We start from the raw sequence: 27,250 nt of genomic DNA on the forward strand, positions 1-27,250 counted from the left end.
GGACTGATGCAGCAACCTGAATCCATTCTGGGAGCAGACTGTATCAGAGAAGGAAGAGCCTGATATATTACTGCAACAGAGGAGATGATACAATAGAAAGATTTAAAGATTATATTTGCTTCAGAGCAGAAGGGCTTGCTCAATGCTTCAGGTAGCTCCTAAGCCCTCCTTGTGAAATGAGGAAGAAATGGCAGGCCCAGCACAAACTCTTGTTGCAGAAGTGGACTTTATCTTAAATAAAAGATCTGTGTGTCTGGAATTGGGCTTTAGGAATATGAAGATGCAAATGCTGCTGCCTTAAGTTGGTATTCTACCACTGTCAGAGGAAAGAAAATGTCTCTTTAGTAATATCTGTCTGCTCTAAAGACTTCTTGTTTCAGCTCACTAGGTGGAGTCCTGAACACTGTCTCCAGGATTTTTGACCCAGAGATTACTATGAGAAAAAATGGCACATATCCTGAAGGACTTCCAATTTTTATCAGTGGGAATTTGCACATCTACAAATATTAGATTGGTGCCAAAGTGATCAACATCTTGCAGAAATGGATGCTGGGTGAGTGTAGAGATTAATTTTTCCTCTTTCCATATTCTAGAATCATGGTTTACTCTATGGGTAAACATAACCTTCAGTGGCTAGTTGTGAGCTCTTATTCTGCTATGCCATATCCTGAAGAAAATACAGTATGTCCTGGAAATTGATCAGAAACTAAGTGCAGGATGCTTTGGTTTACTTTGGCAAACAAGGATTTGAAAGGAAGTTATGATTTGTGTGTATAATGGTGATTGAGGCTTTGGTAGTGAGGAAAGATTGATGGTTTGTCTCCAGGGAGTGGTGTTGAGGGAACCTTTTAGCTATGCATGCAGTCTGTGGGCTCTCCCAAGCATGTATCTGAGCTCAAAGCAACTGCCTTGTTGGCTCAGAGCCCTCAAGCCTGCTTGTTCCTGGGATGTGCCTGCTCCTGCCTTGCCATGCATTTTGTATTGCCAGTATTACTTCAAGATTTGATTCTGTGTCTTCAGCTGGAAAGTGCTATGGGAGAACACACTGATGAAAGCACATGTGATTGGGACATAAGGAAAGAATGGGGCAGAGACAGGATCCCAACTTGCTTTTCAATGTGACTGCAGCCACATGAACCTTTGTCCAGGTATTTCAAAATGTAAGCAGTCACTGAGCAGCTGAACTCTGTATTTTTCAGGGAACAGCATAACCATGGACATACAGCTGTTTTATTTAATGTGACCAGATGGAACAACCCTATTTAGATTTAGAATACAGTGAATTGTAACACCGTTTTTTTTTCAAGCAAGAAAAACGTTATCATAAACACACAAGCTTTACACTTGAGAAAATGGAGAGGAAAATTTCATCCTCAATGTATAAAACTATGTAATAATTTATAAAAATGCTTCCCAGCTGTAACTAATATGTTCTGTAACGAATATGTCTTTTTTTTTCCCCTTTCTTTTCTTTTCCACTGTATACTGAATTTCAACTGCTGGCTAAGTGTGTGTTTTGCTTTCCAGAACATATGATTCTCATGGCAGTGGGGGGATATTCTGTAGCCTTTATTACAAAACCCTAGTCCTTTAAACTGTGGGTTTCACCCCCTCTGCAGGGTTGCCTCTGCTTTCTTCTCAGGCCTGTCCATGGACAGTATTTCCTTTAGCAAACATGTTGACATTGAAGGGTGCAGCCCATGAGAGACAGATAAGAAAGCTAAGGAGAGACAGTGTGGGTTGGAATATAAAAGAGGGTTCAGCTGCTCAAAGCATCATTACTGCACCTCTATACCACGGAGATCATGTACACTGTCCTCCCAGTCCAGGGGAAAAATTCTGTCACTTGTAGCTAAGTAAAATTTACAGGTCACAAGATGGCAGCATGATCTCACTAGTCAGGGAGACAAAATTTGAAGGGTCAGGTCAATAATCTTCCTCAACTCAAACTCCTGTTTTGAACAGTCAGAAAGTCCTGTATCTAATTAGCTGGACTTCCTAGGCTCTAACTGCTATGTATGTGGGTAGGTGAAAAGCCTTTTAGATCACCTTTCAAACTAATCTATTTCATTTACATTCACATGCACTGTGATAATATTGACATAAATTTCATACTAGGAGTTCAGTACAGAACAGAGAAAATGATACCAGCATGTTATCTAACTAACCAATAAAAATGGCAACATTGACGGCACACTGACTTTGCAAAGCTTGTGCAACTGGCAGTCACACTGTTGTATTTTCACTTCATTTCTGCTCTTGAAAGTAAGGTGTTCTGAATGCTGCCTCAAAATACACATTTCTTAATGAACGTTAATTTTTTTGATATTACTACTGAGTGAATATAGTCCCTGTGAAGAGCCAATTAATATATTATTTTCTTTCTGTTTGAGAAATATTCTGTTTTCATCAGCCTTTTTGCCTGCCTCGGTGTCTGTTTCAAAGAGATCTGCCCATTCTTACCATTTGTCATGAGTTGAACCTTTCCAATGTGCAGCACCTCATTTGGAAAAAAGGACTGTGCTAGGGAGAGATGATTCATCACATCAGTCACCATATTATATAATGCAGAGCGATAACAAAGCTACTGAGAACATTCCTAGCAGCACTATTCCCACTTGTGACTTTAAATACTTAGCGCAGAAATATCTGTAAAAATTAGTGGGGGAATCTGCATTGATTTGGAAGAAAAACAAGCCATGAGAGTAAGGCAAATATATCCCCATCTTCAAAATTAATTGCAAGTTTTTATGTTACAACTGTAGAATTAACCCATAGATATTTAAGTGCATCTTCCAGATGTGCTTTTTTGGGAATGTTGAGTCATAGTTCTACAAGTTGCTTGCATCTGCCAAATGAGTATGATATTTTGACATATATGCAAACTGTTCTTATGGGTATTTACTTGCTGAATTTACTGGACAATTTTGCAAACTTTGGACTTTTGAACATTAAAAATCTGAAATGGTCATTTGCTTTGGCTTTGTTTACCTGTTCAGATGAAAATTCTAGCCTAGTTTACTCTCACTAGCTAATGTAGTTTCAAACACGCCTAAGACCAATTCAATAAACCCAAAGAAAAATGAGAAAATTGTACACTGCCCTTTCCATTAGCACGATGTTTCCATCCTAAGCGATTGGCCACATGGTGTCACTGTGTTTTAAGGCACCAAATTCTCTAGCAATAAAGCCTAGCAACTCCCAAGTTTTCAAAGTATCCCAACCAGGTGGTATTATCTAAGGAGACACTTCAGCAAAAGTGACGAGCTCACAAAAGCTTCACAGTAGGAGAGTTTTAGGAAGATATTTTACACAAAACATCTATGTCTCAGCTTCCTTTACCTTCCTGGAATAAGTCAGAATTTTTTTAGCCCAAAAGCACTTTTTCTCCAGATGTCTGCATTTTGGAACATGCTTGTATAGAAAGCTTTATCTTAAATTGTTGCAAGTTAGAAATGTAAAAATTCATCTGTGCCGGACTCGTCCTAAACTTCAGTCACAGTGTTTTTCTCCTTCTTTCTTTGCGTATCTGAATTTGCAGCAGCCTTTGGCTCTGCTGAATAGAGGAAACTTGGCCTTAAGTTGCTCAGAGCAATATAAACTGCATCTCCTGGGACCCACAAAATGCTGTTTAATCCCTGCTAGCTCTGAAGAATGCATTGCACAACACACCTGCTCAAGAGAGCTGTGCCAAAAACTGATGTATTGCGTATCTAAGGAGTTTCATAACGTACAGCTATAGCAACAGTGAGAGAAACACTTGTGTACAGATACAGTACAAGCCTTAGCCAAGCTGATGATATCTGGCTCAGGGTGTGTCAAAAGGCTGCAAAATCTCATGCAGTGCTAAGTGTTGGTGTGCACTGTTTCTTCTGTGAGTGGTAAGTGAGCCTGGAGCAGCAGGCACTGTGCTTAACACCCTGTTAGTCCGCATAGGTTGGATTACTGTTTCATAGGAAACATACACGTCTGGCAATGGCTTAACACCCATGGAGGGTGCATGGTGCTTTGTTTTGCTGGTTAGCACATTAGGTAGTTGCAATGCTGTCCCTAAGCCAGCTGCTCTGTATGCTTTGTATGGAGCTTACTCTCTGCAGAGCTGCTAAGAGTGAGAGAGCTGGTTTAAGATGTGTATTTCTTAGTGATAGTTTTGCTAGTAATTCTGTTTGGACCAGGAATTCACTTGTAATATATCTGTTTTGAGGGCCATATCTTCAATTAAAGCACGCTGTCAAGTCATATTTAGAGTTATTAGGTCTACAAAGCATGGTGCTCTGAAAATTCCGGTGCCTCAGTATGAACTTCAGTGCAATGGTATGAATTGAGGAATTTGCTATGTTAGTCTGGCCTTGAATGTGACCTGAGATTAAATGCTAAGTAAAACCTGGATTGTCAGATCTCGCAAGCTACAGTAGAGCTGAGATGTCCTGTTCCTTGCAGAGGCAGCAACAGTGCAACAAGTGGGTTTGGAAGACCGTTTGTGAGTCCATATGTGTGTAAGTTTGTGAACAGCAGATTACTTTGTGTTTCCTGTTGCTATTTAAAATGTGAAACCAGCTTAGAAGTATGTTCTACTGATGTTTATTTAGAAAAACTTTCTCAGATATGATTTTGGCCTATGGTTTGTCCTAGTTCCCCCTCACCCTTGCTTTTGTGATTATCTTAAGTGGAAGAATTTTCCATTGGCCTCTGTGGTGGCCTTCAGTATGGGAGCTTCTGAAGAGGATAAAACATGGTGTGGTTCATCCCAGAGGAAGAAGAGCCTAAAGCAGAAAGTATAAACAGTAGTGCAGAAGAGCAGATGGGGTCTCCTGTAGGGGAAGGTGGTAGGTCAGTCTTGGGAGTAAGTTTGGCATATTGCCAAAACAATTTGTCCTTGTTCTGCAAATCTTGGAAATTGCTGACCTCATTATCTAAGACACAAAGCGTCTCCTGGTAGTGTGCAGGGGAGTCCTAACAAAACTGTAATTATCCTAATGGCGCTGCTGCCACGATGGTTTATAAACTACAAACAGGAAAGACTGAAACCCTCTGACACAGATGAGATGCAAATGAAGGGTTGGTGCCTTTACTATAGGAATACCAGTAAGAAATGGAAACTGGCTGAGGAAATCCTTCAAGGTTTGTCTCCAGGAACTGCCTTCAAAATGTTTGCTCAGGGAAGAAAGGTGTGAAACAGAGGGTGTTTCCTCCCCTTGTGGTTTTATGAACCTCAGGCCCTGGAACCAAGACTCCTTCTGAGGAAACTTTTATGTGTTGTCTTGTTGATGTTATTATCTGGGAAGCTCTAGTAATCCATATTTTTTGGAAGAGGTGTCCTGTATATCAGTGCCAAGGGCATTTCAGTGCTAGTTTCTAACACAGATTAAAAAGTGAGTCTTCTTGAAATAATGGGAACAGCTTGTCTCTTCATCTGAAGCTTTTTATGAAGCACAGAGACCATCACTGCCTGTGGATATAGGTCAACTACAGGTTTCTAAAATATGTTTGATATATAAGGAAAATCTTGAATATGAAGAAAAAGATTTTTAAAACAAAAGCTATCTATGAATATTTAGTTGGACCTACCCAATGTATGCATTTTTCCCAGTCATGCCTGAATCAAGTTCCTCATGTTTGAGCTACACATAAAAGAATCATCTAGTTTTGATTTAAATTTAGTTATCACGTGGTGGGGAAATGTGGTGTGGAGGATGAGAAAAGTCAGGGGTCACCATGTTAAAGGAAGGTGTAGGAGGGAAGATACATAGTTTAGATTTAACACAGGTTTCAAGATCAGAAATAGAATTTATTGACACATATAGTACTGTGGCACTGTGAAAAGTCAAGAGAGAAGTGATTTGTTAAAAGTGATAGAAGTTACATATAAGCTGTAGACCTTGCTCCGAAAAAGATCTGTAGTGTAAATAGAATACATGAACATCAACATGGACAAAAAATAGAAGTAAAGGAACAGGAGTTTAACAATAATTAAACCTAAGAAAAAATGTGATATATTTGGTTTTCACAGGGAGCAGAGAGGGGAAAAGGGGCTGATGTTTTGTTCATGTTCCTTTGTCTGTTTGGTTATGCTCCAGTTCACCAAGCACAGGTGCACCTGAGGTGGCACTTTACCTGTGAATTGTCTTATTAATATCAATTGGACTGTTTCTAAGAGGAATGTGTGCAAGTGTCAGAGAAGGTCAAAGCTTTTGGCTTTTTAAATGCATATGTTAACTACTAAATGGATAGCAGAAAAGCTGGAATTGTCCAAGCACAGGATCTACTAGTGAATTACCTGTAGCTGAAGATCAGAAAGATGTCTCTTAATCTTTTTGGCACACCTTTTCCAACAGCAAAGAAGTCACTTTGATCTTTTTGTCAGCATTTGTGGGTTGTTTTTTGTGTGTCTAGCTCCCTTCAGTAATCTGGAGTGGTGAGGGACAGGAGGCAGAGTGTAAGGGATGAGGATTTTACTTGTGCTGAGCTCTACACTGGTAGCAGTAAAAACTCCAAGATGCTCTGTTGTTAGAATGTTTTTCATTAAACCCTATCCTGACACAGACAGACCACATAATAGTGATGACTACATATATCAGAAGGAAGGAAGTGGAGCTCAAATGATCATGACCAGAACTAGAATTAAGATATCAAATAGATATTCCTGTCACTAGAGGCTGAAATGGATTGGCATGGATTCACCTGTACAGTTATTCTTTCAAATATTTGGGATGAAAGGGGTTGTTACTAGCTGTTAAAATCTACTCCTATTTAGGAAAATAAAAATTTAGGAAAATCATATTGCTTTACAGTATCTTTATTTCTTGGTTTTGCAATGGAAACCATAGTATCTTCCGTTGGAGTTATTAATATAGACTTCCTAGTACATGAGTATATTGAATGAAAATTAAGCTGCCCTGCTCACTGCTTCTTACAGACTGTCCCTGGTGCCATGTGAAACCATTAATTAACTTTCTGACTCCCAGGTTATTCCCCCCTGAGCTGAAGGATGTTTTGCTTGGGACAAGTGAAGAGCATTTAACTGCATCTGTAATAATGTAATGCAACCATTCATTTCATTTGATTCAGAGCCACATAAGGTTAAACAATGTCCTATGTGGAACAAGAAGTGTCTTAAAGTATTAATTCAAAGGGTGAGACACATTTCTGATCCATGCCACAGCTACTGGACCTTTTCATGCTCTCTGGACCTTGGGTAAACTGATGCCTTCCACAATACAGACACTTGATGGCAAATACACTCGATTTCTCTGAACATTGAGAATATTGATATACAATGTTTGTGTTCATAAATAGAAGGTGTATTCTACAACAACAGGGTAGTTGTTTTTTTTTTCCTTTACGATATTAGTTTGTCTTTCTGACAAAAAACTGATTTGCAGCAGTTTCTCAGGTGATCTCAGGTGAGCTGGCTACTTTAATTTCACACAACAAATTTCTCACTAACTTACTTCAGGTGTAAAAGAGTCAAAGAGCAGGGGGTACATTACCATTTTAAATCTTATTTCCTCTCTTTTTACTGTAAGCAAGTTGTTGCACAAGGCATTCCATGCTCCACATATCTGTCCCTGTTGTCAGCTGTTTATGTATCAGGTCTGGGGAGGAGGAGGAGGAAATATGCGATGTGTTATCAATAGCCAGGTACTTCCCATTCCCAGTTTTAGCGTACATGAGGAAGCAGCATCTGATGAACAGAGCCGATCATACGTTTTCTGATGCAACACTTCTCCATTTAAAAATGTTGATTGGATTCTGTATTGCTGGGCTGGCTGGTTCTCCTGCTTCACAGGAACCTGCTTGGAAAGCTGTTGTGCTTTCATACACCTTGCTGACCCACCTGGCCTGTTCCTCTGGCTACCCATCATTCTGTGATGACAGGACACTGCTGGCTTCTCCCACTTACCAGGGGCTACCCCCTAGGCTGGTCAGCGGGTGGATGAGATGCCCATTAGATGTTCTTAGGCTGTTGGTCAATTCATTTGCTTCCAGCTTCCTAGATCTCTTAGCTGTGAAGCTCCCAGCATGCCCAGGGGGCTGCCGAGCCAGAACAGTTGTGTAGGCAGGGTCCTGGCATGTCAGCTGAGGCATCAACGCAGAAATGTTTCAAAATCCTTTTTATATATGGGAGTGAAATCTTTTTAGGGAGGTGTGCCAACATGATTTCCTCTGTGGGATAAGCATTCCAGCTCCCAGCACGAGCGCAGGACACTTTACCTTTTTGTGGTTGATAGTTTGCTTGGTGGTACTTGGCTGACAAATGCATTCAGTATGTGTGTAACTACATGGCAGGGAAGACCAACAATTAGTGGATTTGAATCATACAAAGCAAGGGTCTCAGCCACTTTGCAATGTGTCTATTGAGTGGGAAGGGTTGCAGAGTACAAATTGTGTGTGTTGCAGGGAAGGCACCAGCAGTGGTTTGTGCTCTGTTGCGTTGGCAGGCTGTGGGTGAGCTTCCTGGAGCTGTTTATGGGAGAGGCAATCGTCTGAAATCTAGTCTTCCAACAGATCTCTGCCCCTGGAAGCTCTGAGTGAATGCATCTCCTCCAGCTCAGACTCTTCCTGGCTAGGTCCACGAGATCTTATTTTGGGACTTCGGTGCATAGGTCTGGAATCCTCTGCCAAATGAGGCAATGTAGGTAGCTTTATTTAATGTTCTGCTCTGAGCAGACTCAATGCTTTTCATGACCTACACAAAAATTTTTTTTCTTGTTGGCCATATCATGTCTTACATGCCACATAGACCATGAATGTGGGAGGCCTACAGTTAAAAACACCAAAGTTCCTTGAGATGCTAAAGGCTATACATTTCCCTTGGCTTTGGTATGATTTTCTATTCTAAGTTCTCATGTTTCAAGAAGCACTTTATAAAAATCTTCAGAGCTTCAGAATTCCCAAGGTATTATATAAGTTAAGAGTTTAAAAATATCTGTGTGTGTAAAAATATTTTTTTCTACTAGACCAAAAGCATTTAAAATTGCAGTGTTAGGCAAGTGTCATGTTTTATGTGCTGCTGAAACAGAGGAATTAACCCTGACCTAATATGCATACACAGAGACATTCAGAGATAATATCAGGCTCTGTGGATGACTCTGCCTTGGCACAGGTTAGAGCAGCTCTCTTGAGATCAACTGAGATGCTCACTGTGTTTCAAGTGCCAGGCTCTCTGCTCACACTTGTCTGCCTTCTCAGCTGGCTTAAGGAGAGCAGGTGGCAGAAAGCTGCTTTCGTACCAGTGGAATTAAGCTGAGACAGCTTTCAGTAAGGCAAATTCCCAGTTTGCTCTATTAGGAAAACTTTGACTTTTTTTTTTGTCACAGAAATGGTGCAAGTTGAGTGGAAGAAGAGACACACACCTAAGTGAGAAATTTTTCACATCAGAAATATTTTCTACGTGGAAAAGCATCAGTGCAGAGGGAGCTTTTGTATTCAAGTCCTCTGTAGAACTCCCTGAAGCTGTCTTCTGCTGTCAGAAGTTACAATCCACCAAAAGTGAGTCACAGGACTCTTAATTGCTGTAAATAAGCTTGCAAGGCTCATAACAAGTCTAATGACTAAGTCAAACTCTGATTATTTTATTTTAAATTGTTCATATAGCTTGGTTGATGTCTAGAGCTTTTGTATTAAAAAAAGAGGATGTAAGTGAAGAAAAGAAAAAAAAATTGAAATTTGACAATCTTTCAATAACCTTAGAAGATACCTACAAAGATGTAGTGAAAAGCCCTGTGGCTTTCTGGTAGTGGGATCAGTGGATGGTAATGATCCACTTGCAGGAATGGGCACTGAATTGTCTGTGTTTTCCACCTCTGATACTCATTTCCCTTGGAGTGCTGAAGTTTTAGACAGCTCTTATGGACAATGTTGCTTGTCCATGGTCAGATTCCCACTGCTGAGCTCAAGCTGAGGTAATGGCTGCATGCTGCTACAGAAGGGCAGCCCTGGAAATTCCTCAGGAAAAGGAGAAGAGTAGTTTTCTGTTGCTTCAGCCCCTTGAATGAGTGTAGCATTTTGCCAGAGGAGTTCCAGAGCCAGTACTGCGAAGCAAGAGCAAGGCTTTCTAAGCCTGGGAGTTGGACTGGAGCAAAGACTCCTGTTTTAGCGGCAACTAGCTCTTAGATTTCCTGCTGCAAAATGAAACTTTGCCATTAGGTATTTTTAAGACTTGAGTGTTTTCAGATATTTAGCAAGGACTCCGTGTCAGTATTCACTTGTTCTTAGTGATCAGTGTGCCAGCTCTAAAGGCACATTTTGCAAGCATTTCCAGAGCTGCTGGTGATATGCTAAAATGCATTCAGTTCTCCCTGAATTGGCTGTTTATATATTTCTTTGCCTCACCTCTATGCTCAGTTCAGTGGCTTTTCTTACATTTACACTTCACTGAAATCTTCCAGATTACCTAGGCTAGGACACAGGTTGGCTGATGCTAGCTTTAGTTAAGAAGCCTACCTATTGGCAATACCAACCTACAGAATAGCACAGTGAGGATGCCTGCTCCTGTTTTAGTCTTGCTATTTTTGGACACTACTACTTAGACGGTAAGTAGACAAGTAGACTAAGTACACTTAGTACACTTAGTAGTGAGTAGACACTACTTACTTACTGAGTTACTGGCAGTAATGCATTAATTGAACCCTTAATGACTTCTATATTATTTGAAATAAATTATTGTATATTTTTTATTTCTTTTTCAGACAACATCTAAGGGCTGTGCTCAGGTAAAGGTTGGATCTTGGAAAAACCCACATACAGGGTTGAAAGAGGATTGGACAGAAACAGAAAGGAAATGCTGCTGTATGTGTCATACAGTCACTTCAACCTTTGTTTTTTAATTAGTCTTGCCCAGTATAATAACTTTCAGTAGCAAACATGCCCTTAGTAGATCCTGCCCCAAAGAACTTGTCATAGTCATAGGGAGTTAAAAACAATAACAGAAAGCAAGAGTTACTCTCTTGATTCTAAAAAAGTGACCATTAAATAAATGCAAGAGGTAGGTGATAACTGAGAAAGAAACTCTTCTCTTGATAATTTGAAGCTGAATACCATAACCATAAGTCAAGTGCTCCTGTCAGCCAAGTGGTGAAGTGTAATACTTACCTAACTCTTCTGAGGTCTTTGCACAGGCAATTTTGTACTGACATCAGTGTCAGACTATTTGAATAAGATCTAAAGATAAAGGTTTGAGAAACTGGCTCGAGTGGAATGACATTGAAATATCTTACTCAATTATTATTTCAATTAGATGCTCTGCAATCACTTGGTTTAAAATAAAAGAACAATTTCTAAACATAAACACAGTAGGTTTCAATGTGTGGCTTTACATTGACGTGTCTTGGAACGGTAACACTACAGTCCTCAGATACCCCAGGTAAGTAATAAGCAGCTTCCTCCCAACGTGAGCCTGCAAAGATCACTATCTTGCCATATTTACAACCACACCTGCAAAGCACCTAAGGAAATTAGTAGCTCTCTTACTCTGGCCAGGAAAAAGAGCCAGTGATACTGGATTTACTGTATGATGTCTTTGTTTAAGATAACAGTGGTTCAGGAGATAGGTAAGAGGATATAACACCTTTTACTTTTCTGAAACAGGGGTAGATCTTGATAGCCAGAAGGACAGTTCATTTACAAATGTTATTACCTGATTGCTGATTGCTGCTCAGATAGACATCCTCGTATTTTATTCTGATTAACAGCAGGTACTGAAAATGGTTGTTTGGAAAGTATTCAGAGATCTAAAATAATTTCAGATTGTCTCTGTTGTTTGCTCAGAATGGGGAAGGGGGAAACAATGAAAAATTAGAAAGCTTTCATTTCAAAATTAAACGTTACATCTCCTAAATGTGGCATTTCTGAAACTTGCTTTATAGCTCCTAGTTTCCCGTGGTAATTTTGAACTGAAAAATTGAGATAGATTTTAATAAAGTTTTTGTTGTTGTTTGGATTATTTTTTACAGTGGTTAAAGAAAAAAAAAGTACAGAAAAAAATGCTTGGGGGATGAGCTAGAGAAAAAAATACTTTTTTTCCTCAATTTCTGAGAACATTTTAAAAAAATTGGTTTGAATTTGACTATACACATTTATTTTCTTAGATAACTTTAATTTTCCTAACCTAGCAACTGAGCAGAACAAGCTACACACTGACTTATGAGGCAAAAAGAAAGTGACTATTATCTCCCATTTTCTTTGTCTGGCAAAACAATACATCTGGTCAACATGTAGAGTCTTCCACCTCCACCTACTCAGTGATGTGGCTGCATCTAGCCCTAGAAAGACCCATCACTTATCTCTATATAAAAGCTTTTATGGAATGAATGAAAAACTTTTTCTCAAACAAAGTTATGGGAGGTTTATATTTATATGAGAGTGCTTTGGTAGCTGCCATCCTTCTCCATGAAGCTGTTGGGACCAAGGGTGGAAGGACTATTAGGACAGTGCCTCAGTGAGGGCAGTTTTTGTACACCAAAGCTAAGTTTGAAATTTTGCAGTGCCATTGCTGAGGCAAATAATGATCTCCAGCTAATGAGACTTCTGTATCTTTTGCAGGTTCTGTCCCTGTTAGCTTTTCAGTTTATGCCACCAGTAGGATAGTCCAGTTCACAATCATTTGGAATTGCTGCCACTCTACTGCTTGGTTTCTGGCAGCTCAGTAGCTTCCTGCAATTAGTAACAGTGGGCAGTTAGTGAGCAGCCCACTGGGTAAATTGCATGTAGCTGAACACTATATTAATTAACTTGTATTTCTTTCATGCTGAGCTTGCAGCATGGGCTTGCATTCCTTCCATTCTGATTTTGTTTCATACAGTCTCTAGTGAGCATTACCCAAATGCCAGTAGGTAGTGTATGAGCCAATTTAACCTCAGCATAACTTGATGTGTCTTTTTATCCTTTTCCCCCTCCCCCAAATTTAATTAATTTAATTAATAAAGATTATTTCCAAATACTTTTTTAATAGTAGTTTGGAAAAGAAGTAAGATTCACTCATAAACATGGAATGAGACTGTCCTAATTAACAAGTAAAATCTTTCTAGAATACCTCTTCTCTTTGTCTCCTGAACAGTATTTTACAATCTCATGCTGCAGGTGCAGTATCATATTTTCTGAGTCTAACTCCACTGGCATGACTATGTCCTCCCTCTAAAAAGAGGGGGGGAGGACTTTCTGTACCACCTTGAAGTTATTGCCTGATTATTGCCTAGCTCACTAACATATTCTGCTGTGCCCTCTTTGGTTCAGGTTTAACCTTTTAGTTTTGTCATTCCTTCCTTATGCAGTTGACTTTGTCTTACTTTCCCCATCTTGTATGTTTTTTATGTCTGCAGCAAGCCCTGACGTCCTGAAGGAAATGGATGTGGTAGTTGTCAGCATGCTTGTTGACGAGAAACACAAAATGTTTTATGTATTTTGGTCATGCTGATTTACTGGAAACATGAAGTTCTTGGAGGGGTTATTGGAAAAATCAGTTCCACAGCTCTCCAAAATAACTTTTGCACCTTGATTTGAAAGCATTCTGGGAGCTTTTTTTTCTTCTTTCCTGTTCCATTAAGACGTGTCTCCCTGCTGCAGCTGTTCTGTTTTTAGTGTGTTGCTCTGTTTCCAGGCAGACATACCACTCTTTGAGTGGAGTTTGTTGTTCTCTGGCTGGTTTTCCACTTGTTTTCTCTTTAGGAGGTAAGTTTGTCAGTGCACTGCTTTGGTCTCTCAGTTCACTATAGCGACAGAATGTCTGATCAAAGCTGAAACAGCAATACAAATGTGGAAAACCAAAACTCCTTTCTAATTCAGAGCTTTTTTTTCCTTTATTGTCTGAATTTTTCCTTATCTCTGGAAATGGGATGTTACTCCTGTGTCCATGGAAGCAAGAAGATGAGTGTGTGCATTTCAGTCTTAACTGGACCTATGAAAATACCCAAGTGAGGCTGTTAAAACAGTGTTAGTGCAGGAGTCCTGCAGGCTCACATAGTTAATTGCTCTGAACTCTACATTGTTTTCAAATGAGTTTTTGTTGATTTTTCCATGAGTTTTGTAGCTGCCCTTTGATTTGCTGCACCAGACATTTGTTTGCAATATCTTTCTTTTTAGTATTTCAAAAATTTCAACCTAGTGCATCTAGTTCTCACTGGTGGTGAGCATGGTGGCTGCCTTTCCAGCCACAGCAGAGTCTGTAAAATGTCAATTTGAGCTAAGGTTGTCACTTGCAGAAACCCAGGAGCATCTGCATAAAACTGATTTTAACTGGTGACAGTTTTTTGTGGAAAATATTTTACAAAACAGGTGATCCACAGTTGTAAACCTGAATTTCATGAAAAATATGAAGCCAAAGACTTCAGGTAAACCTGTTTTCCTAAACAACTATTGTGGTTGTAATTAATTTTTTCTTCTCTTGTCAAAAGCCAAATTCATAAGTACTGTTTGATGAAAAATAGCTCTTGACATTCTCCATTGGTTTGTGTCCACTGGCTGTTTTGTGAGGCTTGATCCCATCTTGTATTGCTATGCTCCAGTGAGAACATACCTCACTGAAAACTTAAGGAGGCCTCCAGGCCTTTTCCAAGTCTGGGTCTGTATACCATGAAACTGCAAGTGTGGATTAAGGTACAGACAGAGCAGCTTGCCTGGAGCAATGTCCTGACAGGCATCCTGTCAGCAGGTCACAGTAGGCATGGGAGAAGTGGAACCAGCCATTCCTCTGCTTCTTCAGGGGATGCCTTAGGACCCAGCACTGTCAACAGCAACTTGATGGGGGAACAGGATGGGAAGCAGGGAAATGGCAAGTTAGCATATTCATATAAGAAGCAGGTAGAGGGGAAATGCCCAGAAGGCATGCAGCTTTCCCTTTCTCTGCCAATATTTACCTCAATTTCACCAGTGTCTCTGCCTTGGCCAGGTGACCAGCCAGTAGGTACTTCCAGGTAAGGAGTCATGATTTGCTGGTTGTCAGAAGGATTCCCAATTCCCAATGTGGGGAATATATTGAACCCCTATTGTAGGAAAGGTTTAAAAGAGCGCTTGGAAGTGGGTTGGTCTCCCACCAGAGATTGTAATAGGTGAGATTTGGCTCTCCATTCCTTTTGGCTATTTTTTTTTTTTATGGAGTATTTTGTGGAAGAACTTCAAACCTACTGAAGATTAATCTTCTGACTAGACACGTGGAAGAGATGGGAGTGAAGGAGAACTTTCTGAACACATCAAAATCAACCCAAACACCTGGTGGGAGGATGTTGGGTCAATAGCAAATTGTGAGAAATAACACAAGTGTCAGCCTTTCTGCTCATCTCTGACATTGCAGATCTTTCCCTCTCAGATGTAGGCAGGCTCTCCTCCACACAGAGGAGGCAGAGGGTGGAGCTCGGCGCCTGTATAAATTATATGTGTCCTTCAGGTTATTTCAGCAGCAGCAGCACAACAAGCTGCCAGCGTGTTTGTCAGCTGACAGATCTGTTAACCAAGTCAGGGTTTCGGTCACAGCCGCCATCTTCCGTGCCATGGGGACCCCACCAGCCAAGGTAAGAGAGCGGCAGCCCCACGCTTCGCTGGCACCTTGCTCTTGGGCCTCTCTGCTCCAGCTCTCCCGAGCAAACTCCCTCCTCCGTGCATCTGCTGGGATGCAGGGGCTGCTGTGCAGTGGCAGGGGCATCCTGAACCTTGCAGACTCAGCGTGCTCCTGTTTTACCTCATGGTAATTAATCCATAAGCGAGCTTCAGCGAGAAGACAGAGGAAATGTGTTCTTTTATCGTGTGATGTACGTGCCGGAGTGAGGTCCGTGAAGCAAGAGGAGGCTGGTCTTGAAGAGTTTACCTGCCCTAAAATGAAAGTGCTTTAGCCCTCCTACGTGCTTTTCTCTGGATAGCACACGTTCATTGCTTGCCCCAGCTGAAATAAACCAACAGCTTTATCTAGCAACAAAGCATAATCTGTATTACTTTAGCTGCAGGGGAGACATCTAACGAGCTATTTGGCTCGTTATATCTAGCCATTTGTAACGTAATGTTTACAGTGTTTGCAATTCTACTAGAAGTATTTCATGTCTGGACTTGAGTTTTCTAATAGCAAGTTCCATTCAGAGATTTTAACTGGTGGCTTTTAGTATAAATTAACTATTAGCTGAATGTTCTTTTCTCATGTATATTTTAAAAAAATAATGGGCATGGTGTCTGAATGCGAGGCATGATTATTTACAAATAATCATTCTTTATGTATCAAACTCTTCATCAAATTTTGCAAGAAATAAAAGAAAAAATAAAAAGAAGTATGGGCATTCATGGGCTTAAAATATAGTAAGAGACAATGTTACATGCAACAACCTATAGAGATCATTACATTAATCGTGCCATGTGCAATAGTTGCAGGCAAAGTTAAAGATTAGAAAAATATCAGTAGCTTGAAGGGATGGCTCAAGTTTTATTTTGTGGACTATGGAATAATTTCCATCTGGTAAAATACTCAGAAATTTTGTCAATTCAAAGCCCCGAGGGACCCACTCATATGTGTAAAGAGGTGACTGATATATATGAACAGGAGAGACATCCCGAATCAACAATGATTCTTGAAGTCATCCATCTGTGATTACATGAAATTACTGTCTATGTTTGTAAGATGAATTAGGTTTCCTCACTAACTGTTCAACTTTCAATGATAAAATTTGAGACAACTGTGATTCCCATGCAAAATGACTCTTATAGTTTTCTGTATTTCTTCAGTCAGTCACTTTTTCCACTGGAACTTTTCATCCCTTTAATTTTAATGGAAGTAGGCAGCTGGTTGGAAAGACAAATTTCTAGCAGTTTTCTCACTGATGGAAAGGCTAATAGCCCATACTACATGATCTATATGGAAGAGAGTGCTTTAGAACCAGGCTGGTTATGAATCTTTCTTATAGTTTATACATTTATAGATTTAATCTCAATTTGGTAAATTGTCAAATTGTAGTTGGACCAAACCCTCAGTATCTAACATAAAATAATGGTAAGAATCTGCCAAATATTAACATTTGGTATTAGATCTTGTGGGCAAGATATGGTATAGCTTCTAGTACACCACTGGAGAAAGAAGTAATCCATGAAAAAAGTAATTATTCATGTCTGAAATATATGTATAAAAATCCTACATCTGTTTTCAAAATATCAGAAGACAGCAAAATCCTCATCTGAAGTTTAATGTAGTTTGGTGTTATCCCATGGTGATAACTCTGCTCAGAGAGCTGCTTAAGCTTGGTGCAGGGAGAATGAAACACTGACATTCCAATCAACCTTCCAACATGTTCAAACCAAGGACTTATTTAAAATAAAAGAAGAGAACAGGTAGTTAATGGGATGAAGTTCCCAGACTGCAGAAACTTCCCTAGAATACTGACTTTCTAGTGAAGGTAGCCATGAGATGATCTTCTAGTCGCAGCATGGCGGGGCAATAAGGACTGAAATCAAAGATATGAGCTCTTGGTAGGTTTTTCTTCTCTTACTGCCATCCACAGTCTGATTTGGTAGACTCCTCAATATTTATGAGCTTTGAGAAGATTTCATATGCTCAAAGTTGTCTTTTTGGAGCGAAACCTTAAGTGACTGCTTGTAAAGAAGAGTGTCCTTCCAAAGCTGATCAACATCCCTATGGAAGGAAGTCAGTGAGTGTGTATTATTACAATCAATGAGATCTGAATTTAGAGTCTGTTAAGGTTTGATAGAGCTGTGGCAATTCTGACATGCTAGTTTTATCTCCTGATTACTGGCTTTTCTGTATTTTCAACAGAATGAGTCTCTCAAAGCTTGGTTTGAGAGTACAGAAATACAGTTTAATGCTAAATACTGTCAAGTGAAAAGAAGTTTGTTGGTTTCTTTTTTTTTCCAAGTTCTAGACTTCCCTTTGGCACTCTGGAGATGCTGCTATTTATTGGACTGGAGTGTTATTGCTTAGGATGCAAGAGTACACAGTTAGCTGAATCCTGCACTCTTTTGTTGGCCTCAGTGTCACTCTAGTAATTTCCCAGCAAAAATAGAATGATGTGCTTCTGGGAAAGCTTTCTTTGACCCTGGGTGATTACAGATGGGGTTTTGTTACTCTCTGCATGCCTGTTCAAAAAACCATGTTTCTCCCAAGGAAGTGAGCTAAAACCAGCAAGACTAGCAAGATAAGAGCTGCAAGTCTGTCAAGGGATGTCTGGATAGGGTGTCTGCGTTCATCAAATTGCATTAATTGTGAAGCTACATGTTGCTTTTCGTGTTATGAAAATAGTAAATGGTACCTCTAACTGTAATTATTTTTTGTAAAAGAGTGTTCTGGAGTACCAGCACTTTCAGGCAAGGATGTTATTTTAGACCATCCAAATCAGACCCTAGGAGTTTGCTCTGGACTGTTGTTGAAGAAAATTAGCTCTGCCTTTATCTGATGAAAAAAGGAATTAGCCCACTTCTGAATGGTTATCACAGGTTGGAGTAACTGTAGTCTTGGGAGATGGATGGTTTCTGGCTTCCTTGTGGGCTTTACAGAGCCCTCGGGGTTTATTACAGCCACGTTGTCCCATCTGAATCTGTTTGTCTTTTATACTGCAACAGCACCAGGACTAAGCTGCACCGAATCAGCTTAGGAGTGAAGCAGGAGGAGCGAAAAGTCATCTTTGTTGATGTTTCCATTGTTTGGTAAATGCTGAAATGTGTAAGGAGAGTGATTGCTGTTGGGAGAGGAAGGGAGGAGGAATGAGACACTCTGGCTGTAGAGGCAGAGGATGAGAACATGATATCTGCCACATCTGAGAGTACTCTGAAGATGACCTGCAGACGCACCATTTTTATAAGCAGTTAGGAAATTTTCATCACAAATAATTTCAAAGCAAATTTTATGCCAACATCTGTTTCTTCAGCGAAGGCAGGTTCTGTGTATGGTTTGGGCTTCTGTTGAGCAAGGGAGAAGTTGATTACAAAATGACAAAAAATTAACATAATAATTAAAACTAGTCACCTCTGTAATTGTCTACATAATCCAGTAATTCACGTAAATGAAAACCACTAGGAATGCTGAGTGAGTGTTCCAGCTGGTAGTTCTATGTTAAATAACTATTTGCACAGGAAAATTAAAGTCAAATTCTTTTAGCAGGCAACTGGAATAATATGGAAGTGTCCCAATTAGAACTTGTAATCTCCACAATGCATTAAACCAAGAAAGTTTTAAATATGTCAGTTTAAAATTTGGAGGAAGACATACTAGGAAGAGTTTTTGTCACACAAGAACGAATTTGCTTTGCATTTTGATACAAGCCAAGAGACAGACTAATGTGATTTTATAGGTTTAACAAGGGTTTCTCTGCTCAGGGCAACTCTTGAATATTAATCTGAATTTAAAAACTATGTAACTTTTAGGTGACATTATAAAATTTAATATTAAGCCCTCATTTGAACATGCTAATTCACAGTTCAGATTATATCCATTTTATGTAACATAATTTACTTGTAAACAGGCCTGGATGAAGCTGAATATAGCTTATTTCTCATCTCTAATAAACATGTCCAATAGTCTCCACCTAATTTTAAAAGAACTTCAGATTAACTGTAGTGAGTGACTCTTTCTGTAGAGAGATTACTCCTTTCCCAGCAGCTTGTATCTACAGAGATTATAATTCCCTTGTCAGGAAAATTAGTCATGGTGCTAACTTTCAAAATAAAATGGTCAAATTATTTAGTGACAGTGTAATGAGATTTCCTGTTTATGCAAATAGACATAATATTTCAGTTGGTAGTTTGAGCTTTAAGTTTTAATTTATTAGTGGTAGTGATACTGTAATAGCTGCATGTTACACTTAATATTGTTGACAAGTCATGCTAGTATGGCATGCAAGAAAAACAACCAAAAAAACACCACCACCACCAAACTAACAGAAGATTAAACGGAAATTTAAATCTATCGATTTAATTTAAATCAAAAAGATTTAAATATTTTCCCTGTTTCTGTTATTAAGATTGTTACATTTATATACGTGTTCATTCATGCTCACCAGAACATCTTTTTGAAAATGGCAAGTATTTTCTGAATAGCTTAACCTGGAAAGCTTAACTGTCAAGAGTTAGGAACAAGTAACTTCAAAGAGTTTTAAAATGATAGCCTGCCTGTGATAGAAATAAATCTCATGTCTGGAAGGGAAGTGCTTCCATTCTCATTAGGTATTTTCAGGATACATGATACAGAATTCTGTGATATCACACCTGCAAAGCAGGGCAGTTTTTATTTTGTCTAAAGGGTCTCTGCTGGGCCTGTGGTCTGTTCCCTCAAAGTCAGCAGGGCCATTTGGTGAGGTTGCCCTGCTTACAAGCATCACAGAAATTCAGTCTTAGCTCAGATACAAAGTCAAAAGTTCATGGTGCATTTTGGTAAGTACCATGTCCTGGCCTAAGTCAGGCCAGGTCAGCAGTGGCATGGCCTGGACAGGCACCTGCAATTCCTAACATCCCCTTCCAAAGGCCCCGTAGTGACCTGCAGGTGGCATTGGACCCTTGGGGTGTTGGCAGTACGACCCTCACTGTGGCCATACGTGCATCAGGTTGCCTGAAAACAAGTGCCTCTGGGGTGAATAACACTGCTTTCCACAGCATTGTCTGAGCCCGAGTTTTCTCTCTCTGTCTTCGTTTCCTCAAGCTCCTTAGCAAACAGCCCAGTGTGCCACTATGTTTTCATCTTAGCGTGGTGTACTTCCACTTGAGGGTGGTCAGCTCACTCCAAACAGATGTGGGCAGAGTGTCCCCTGCACTGTTCAAAATGCATCTTGTTTATGTATTCTGAGCTGATCAAATTATTGCATTTGTTTTCTCTGCAGATGAAGTTTTGCCCCATCCACATGCTTTCTGTAAGAATCATACAAGCTAAGAACATCAAGTCAAGAGACCTGTGTGAGTTGTGGTTTGATTGTGTTTTTAGTCACCTCCAGAGTTTACACAGTGAGCAATATTCTTAAGTTCTGAAGGTATGCAAGCAGCGTATGTAAAGCACAGCAGTAGAAATACTAATGCCAGGGGTATAATTAGATCAAATGGCTCTGGTATCATTAGATTGGAGTATATCTCTAATGGCATTTCAGGGAGCTGGCAAAAAATAAGACACCCAGATTAATTTTCTGAGCCAAGAAGAGAAAGTAGACTTCATTAGGACACTGCAATCCATGAATCTGCTTGGGCAGGAATTTGGCCACACAGGCTGTGAATTCAGGGTCCTTTTAATTGAAATGTACCAATTATGCATAATAAGCAAAGGTAAATTAGAGAATTTCAAAGCTTCTAAAATAACTTATCTTTCAGGGTATTTGCTGCTCTCAGATGACAAGACACAATAAATTATATTGATCGTTTTGGATAAGGAGGACCTCCGCAGATCCAGTTCTAACGTTGAACATTCAAGCAAAACAGACTTTTCTGTGTACTTTTGTGTTCGCGTGTCTTTAATTCATTATCTCCCCTTCACAGCCTCCTATGTCTCCTCCTCCAGGTGTGCTGTGGACCAGCCGTTCAGCTGCCATTTTTGCAGAGGTCTCCAATGAGTTCCTCAATTAGGACAGAGGCATTGAGATGCCTTTTGTCAGTTTTGAAACTTCTGGCCTGTATATTCCTCTAGCAAAAAATGACTCACTCAGCATAGAAAAGCATCACTTTGCATTCATTTATTCGAGTTACAGCTGAGACCATCCATGCCTTGCCATGCAGGGCCGAGCCTGGATGTGAGGGAGACCAGAGGGAGTGAAACCCCTGCTGGCTGAGTAAATGCCTGCCGAAGGCTGCCTGTGCTCCAGTGGCAAATGCCACATAGCACCATCCAGAGGTGGACACTAGAAAGGTGTTAGTGTGACAAGGCCTGTACTTCTGAGTTTCAATGATCTCTTCTATCTACTCTATTGAAGGGACAGTTCCACTTTCGTGCCAAAACCTTGCGGGGCAATGTTATTCACTGCTTGATACCAGTCTGAAGTATTTAGGCATCTCGGGCTGCAGTAGAAATCTTCCGTCAAGTCCCGACTCCAGCTCTGAAAGACATCACCTTGGAGATTTCCTTTCACACCGTTGTCAAGCTTCACAAAGTAAATGCGCTTCCCCACCCTGGCTCTCCCCAAAGGATGGCTGCTTAAGGCACTGACCACACTAACCATAAGGAATAGATATAGGATGGAAGTGGAAGGAAGATTTCCAACTTGCTTGTGCCCTCCAGTTCTTGGGCCCACGCTGGCCCTGAGCTGCAACAGATCATCTTGCCTAGTGCCTAACACCTCTAGACAGCCACTATGTCCCCTCCGCATGCTAGTGTGACTCAACTGAGCAAGCCAGTCTCTGACCTTTGCTGTAGTGTGCATTCTCCTTTCCTATAATCATCCTAACAGCCCTTTGTGGAGCCAGCTGTAGTTTCAGTTTAACTTTTTAACATTGTTGACTGGAATTGTAAGGACTATGCCTGAGGAATGGTCGGTGGGCATAGTCCACTTTCCTCTTTCTCTTCACATGGCAAACGTGGCTCCTAGCGTACTTTGCCTGTGCATGTGTACATTTGCAGTTTGTAGTTACTCAGGAATTAGATGGTTTTCCTTGGTTGTTTCCAAATGGTGATCTCTTTACTAATAAAAAATAAAGAGTAGTTATATTTATTCATCTCCAGGATAATGGCCTAGCCCTACTGTTCATCTATAATATTGCCATCAGGTTTTTAATTTTTCTCTGCTGCAGTGACTGCATCAGACTGCTATGTACGCTTGTGGCTGCCGTCTGCTTCACCTGGAAAGCTTCAGACCAAAACCATCAAGAATTCTGACAACCCTGTCTGGAATGAGACTTTCTACTTTAGGATCCAGAGGGAAGTTGAGGTAGTAAAAGAATAGAATTTTCACCAATTTGAATAACTGGGAATCCTCATCTGGCATCACATTGATCAACTGTGCTAAATAACTTAAGAAAATGCTTGCTTAACAGACTGGTTTGCACAGAACAGTGGACATAAGAAATAGTGTTTTTCTCAGTGATTTACAGACATTGGTGATGTAAATGCCTGTATCTAAGAGAGTCCAGACTCCCTTTGTTGTCACCCAAGTGAAATAAGCGCTGTTGTAGTATACTTCTGTGCTGTTTTGGCATGGCTAACTTTGAATGAGCTTTCCCTCCACTGGTTCTAAGGGAACAGTAGAGAAGTTGCTGTGGTGTAGACAACAAATGTAATTCTTCCCTAAATTGTGGAAATTGTATAACTTTGTTAACGAAGAAACTCTGTTCTTTGGGTGGGTAGTGGGTGCAGAGCACTGGCATATTTTCTTTCTTGGGAGAGTGGGAACCTCTATTATAGGTAGTTGTTTTCCATTTCACAAATTTCCTAAGATTGGGTGTAATAATGTTCTACATTAGCAGACTCTTGAAGGAAAAGACATTATTCTTACTGCTCTGCTAGTGAAACAGTTGCAAAAATCTATAATAATGTTTTTTGTTTCTGCCTAACAGAAGCTCAATAAGTGTCCTTATTTATTTTTTCTATTACCAGAATGTTTTAGAATTAGCAGTGTGTGATGAAGATCCACTCACCAAGGATGACATGCAGTTCACAGTTCTTTTTAATGTTGCTAGAATCAGACCTGGGGAGACAGTCCGTGAGACATTTGCTTTGAAATCAGAGGTAAGGGCTGAAAACACAGGGAGAGAGATGGACAAGACCTCATTGTCCATGTTGTCTTCCATGTTAAGTAGGGTTTGGATCTTCATGGGCAGGTAGCCTTATATATTGTTCTCAGTACCTCATCACAACAGATGTAATTTTCTTTATTTTTGTGACTTCATGAATCTCTTTTTACAAATTCAGAAAATGAAGCAGCTTCTCCCTCATGCTCTCTGAGGGCAAAATATTCTAACAGGAAGCATCTCTAAATAATAATTTTTATCTTTTAGAATTCAAATAAATACTTCCTTACCTTTCAGCTTTATTCCACTTTTGCCATGCTTAGGAGAAATTTTCTCTTAAATGGCAACTTATTTATTAAAAACATGAAAACTATTCATTCATCACTTGAATTAAATGATTCTTTCAGGTTTTTTCCACTGTTGGTGTTCATGCTGGGTTTCTTTCTAGTTGATTCAGATTTCTCTAGTCCGTAGTAAAGGAATGTCTGCCCTGCTAACACATTTGGTATTTTATTAAGGAGCCCATGAAAGAGAGTTTCCCAGTAAACAAAGCTGGGATAGGTCTGTGACAACTCCTGGGCTTGTCTGAGCGGTTGCTGAGGTGTTGCTACACACTCATTACAGGAAGGAGACAATCCATAAAAGCAGCTACTTCCCACATGCTGAAAGCTGTTAACATGGGTTTTCCTTGTGACCCTGCTGGCTGGGGCTGTGCAACTTCTCAGCCAGTGGGTGAGTCACTGGGAAATACAATGATTCAATAACCACTTCAGTCACTTGCCTAATTCTTCTCTTCTGGATTCAGTTCAAATGTGATTTAAATGGTTTGTGTGTAGAAATGTCTCTGGTCTTAGTGCATTTGTTGCTGGGCTTTCAATGCCTTTCCCCCATCCACATTATCTTGCAGAGAGCCATTATATTTCCTTTTCAATCAAGCATTCCCTCTCTGATTGTATCTTTGGAAATATGTAGAATTCTACATATCACACAATGGCAGATTATTTATCTTATGTGCCTTTCACAAGTCTGGGGTTTCTGCTGCAATTTCAGCTTTGGAAAGATACGACAATAAACTTTTTTTTGGTATCACTAGCAGAAGAGATGTCAGGCCTTGAAGTGCTTTTTAGGTGTGTCTGTGCTGCCAAATCCTTGCAGCCTTCAATAATCTATATTTATTTTACACTTTTCTTTTTAGACAGAGAGGTGCTCTAAGAAATGGGAAAGTTTGGAAGTGGAATTCTGGATGGAAAGAATGTGAGTAAAATTCCAAAGCTGGAAGGTGTAGATCTGCCAGAGAGTAAAAAAAAAAAAAATAAAAAAAAAAATAAAGTAGTTCAGTGAAAACTAGCTATGCATGATCAGAAGGAACTGTAAATAAGACTTCTTATTCTTAAACATGAGGAAACTGCAGAAAAAAAATCACTTGTGTTCTTGATTAATTTCTCCCACAGTGAAACTCAAGAAAATATATTTAATTTACCTGTGAGAGGTACCTTAAGAGACAGTATCATGTATGATGATGGCAATCATCTCCTGCAAATGTGGAAGCAGTCACAGTCAGACATATAAAAGGTCAGAAGGAGAAGCAGTGCTTGGGAACCAGATTCAGCCTAGAAATAAGAGGAACATCTTTCACCATTCAAGTTATAAGGCATTTGGGCAATGTCCATCCTTAGAAATCAAATCTAGTTACTTAAATACATTTTACAGCTGAAATTTTTAGAAGAAGTGTTAAGCCTGGAAATGGTGTTTGGTAAAATACCCTGGATATACAAAGGTTATGTACTACATAATTTCAATGGCCCTTTCAGATATATGAAAGCATTTATGAATGTGTGTAACACAGGGGTGTTGGAATATTTGCCTTAGTGAAAGATACTGTTAGTAGACTGTACAGATTACTTATATTATTAAATAACCACATCCATTCAGTGACAGACCAAGGTCTTATAAGGTAAAATATCTGGGACAAAGATTTCTTACTGCTTACCTCTATGTTTTGCAGTCATACATATAGCTCAGTGGGAGCTAATTCTTATTTGCCATTCATTTGTGATCAGCCATAAATTATAATATGAACTAGTCAGAAATTTCTTTCCTAATAAATGTTTGCAGAACACATTAATAGTAGTCTTTCTTTCCCCAAGTCATATGGTCATTTGTTAATAGCAGGACATGATTCCACATATACCAATTTGACTTTGTTCTACTGTAACCTAGCACATAGTTGTAAGCATCAATATTTTTATGGGATTTCTTTTTGTTTGGCTCTTGTATTTTGGTTCACGTGCTTAGCAGAGCATCATGTATTTTTCCTTTTAGAAAACAAATTGTGATTACATATGTATATCCAGTTCTAAGTGGGAAAGGTCATATAACTGCTATTTAAAAAAACTAAACGAAACACACCAAAATCCACCTATTCACACAGCTTATTTTAGTTTGTTATTTGTTTTTGTCTTTTCAGTCCTGGCCCTCCAGAGCGTCTCATTACCAATGATGTCCTAGTGGTAAGGTTCACACGAGAATTTATCTTGTAGTGACATCTGCTTCATTTTGATCCTCTTCCCCCCTTTTTATAGATAGAACACAACCTACCGTGGTAGATAAGAGCGTGGTGTGCATTTTAAAGTCAGAGATATGGGACAGTGCCCTTTTGTTGCAGCTCAACTGCTGCCCTCTCCATACAAAAACAGAAGATGTGTTTTCGAAGTCCTCAGCTATTACAGATGTCAATATGTTGCCAAGCTGTTACTCTTGCCCATATTTATTGGTGCTCAAAGTGGAAGCAGATTGTGCTTCTCATAACACAGCATGGCATTTGGCAGGAAAAACCGAGGTTATAAAAGGTCTGTAGAACACAATAGTAGGTATTTAGTGTGCTTGTGACTGGAAGGGTATCTAATATAACAGCTTTTTTGGGAAGTGAGTTTTTAAAGAGTTATTTTAGTTGTTGAAACACAGAGCCCTGTTTTGGTGTTAGTCAGCATGTGATGTATTGCCTGTCTCCTCGGGCTGGCCCAGCAGCTAAGGAGTACCAAGTACTTCATGCCATCTGCTCCAAGCTGGTGTGTGGTTCCCAGATGCTAGCCCTTGATACCCCTGAGGCAAAGTAACACATGTTCTATTCTTTTCCCCTCATTTTCTGTGTGAGGCATAAGAGTTGCAATGATTGGCATGCATTGTTCCTGAAATTAATTGGAAAACTGTCCTGGCATGAGGTGAGCTGTAGTGACTCAGGTGGAGGGTAGGGTGGAATGAATCCATGATTTCCCTACATCAGGGCCAATAAGAAGATGCTTTGTAGACTAATCACTGCCACAATACACAGAAACTCATCATCAGGTATTTTCCCCCACCCTTCCTAAATAATTATCAGATATATGTGTTTGGGCACCAGTGTGTTGTACAGAGTTTCCTGATTTTGGGATAATTTGAACGTGTTGACAATCTCTGACAATGCATCACTGTATTGGCACTCTGAAGCAGTGCAACTTGGGCTACTGTCCTAGAATAATGAGCTCTGAATTTTCTCTTGGGTTGCTCCCAGCACTGAGACCAGTTCAGTTTGCTCTGTATTGTAGGTGGTAGTTGTCTGCATGATGTTTCACTATTTGCAGCAGATGTGTTACTC

The 27,250-nt window shown here is 39.8% G+C and overlaps 1 protein-coding gene across 6 annotated transcripts in view; it reads left to right on the forward strand.

Moving 5' to 3' along the window:
* The first annotated feature begins 463 nt into the window (after positions 1-463).
* PLA2G4B (phospholipase A2 group IVB) overlaps positions 464-27,250 on the forward strand; it is a 43,858-nt gene continuing 17,071 nt past the window's right edge. For 2 of the 6 annotated variants that reach the window (XR_015288372.1, XM_086894262.1), the window contains exons 1-6: positions 15,791-20,865; positions 21,867-22,043; positions 22,681-22,817; positions 23,483-23,614; positions 24,812-24,870; positions 26,084-26,126. Coding sequence is in view for 5 of the 6 variants with exons in the window: in XM_086894262.1 (XP_086750388.1) it covers positions 20,703-20,865; positions 21,867-22,043; positions 22,681-22,817; positions 23,483-23,614; positions 24,812-24,870; positions 26,084-26,126 (711 nt within the window). In the remaining variant the exon portion in view is untranslated. Of the gene's footprint in view, positions 554-14,947; positions 15,504-15,790; positions 20,866-21,866; positions 22,044-22,680; positions 22,818-23,482; positions 23,615-24,811; positions 24,871-26,083; positions 26,127-27,250 lie in introns of those variants that run through there. The other 4 variants (XM_086894264.1, XM_086894263.1, XM_086894266.1 and 1 more) reach the window with 4 other exon arrangements.

Source organism: Cyanistes caeruleus, chromosome 6 (genome assembly GCF_971803275.1).
Source record: "Cyanistes caeruleus chromosome 6, bCyaCae1.hap1.1, whole genome shotgun sequence".
Lineage (NCBI taxonomy): Eukaryota > Metazoa > Chordata > Aves > Passeriformes > Paridae > Cyanistes > Cyanistes caeruleus.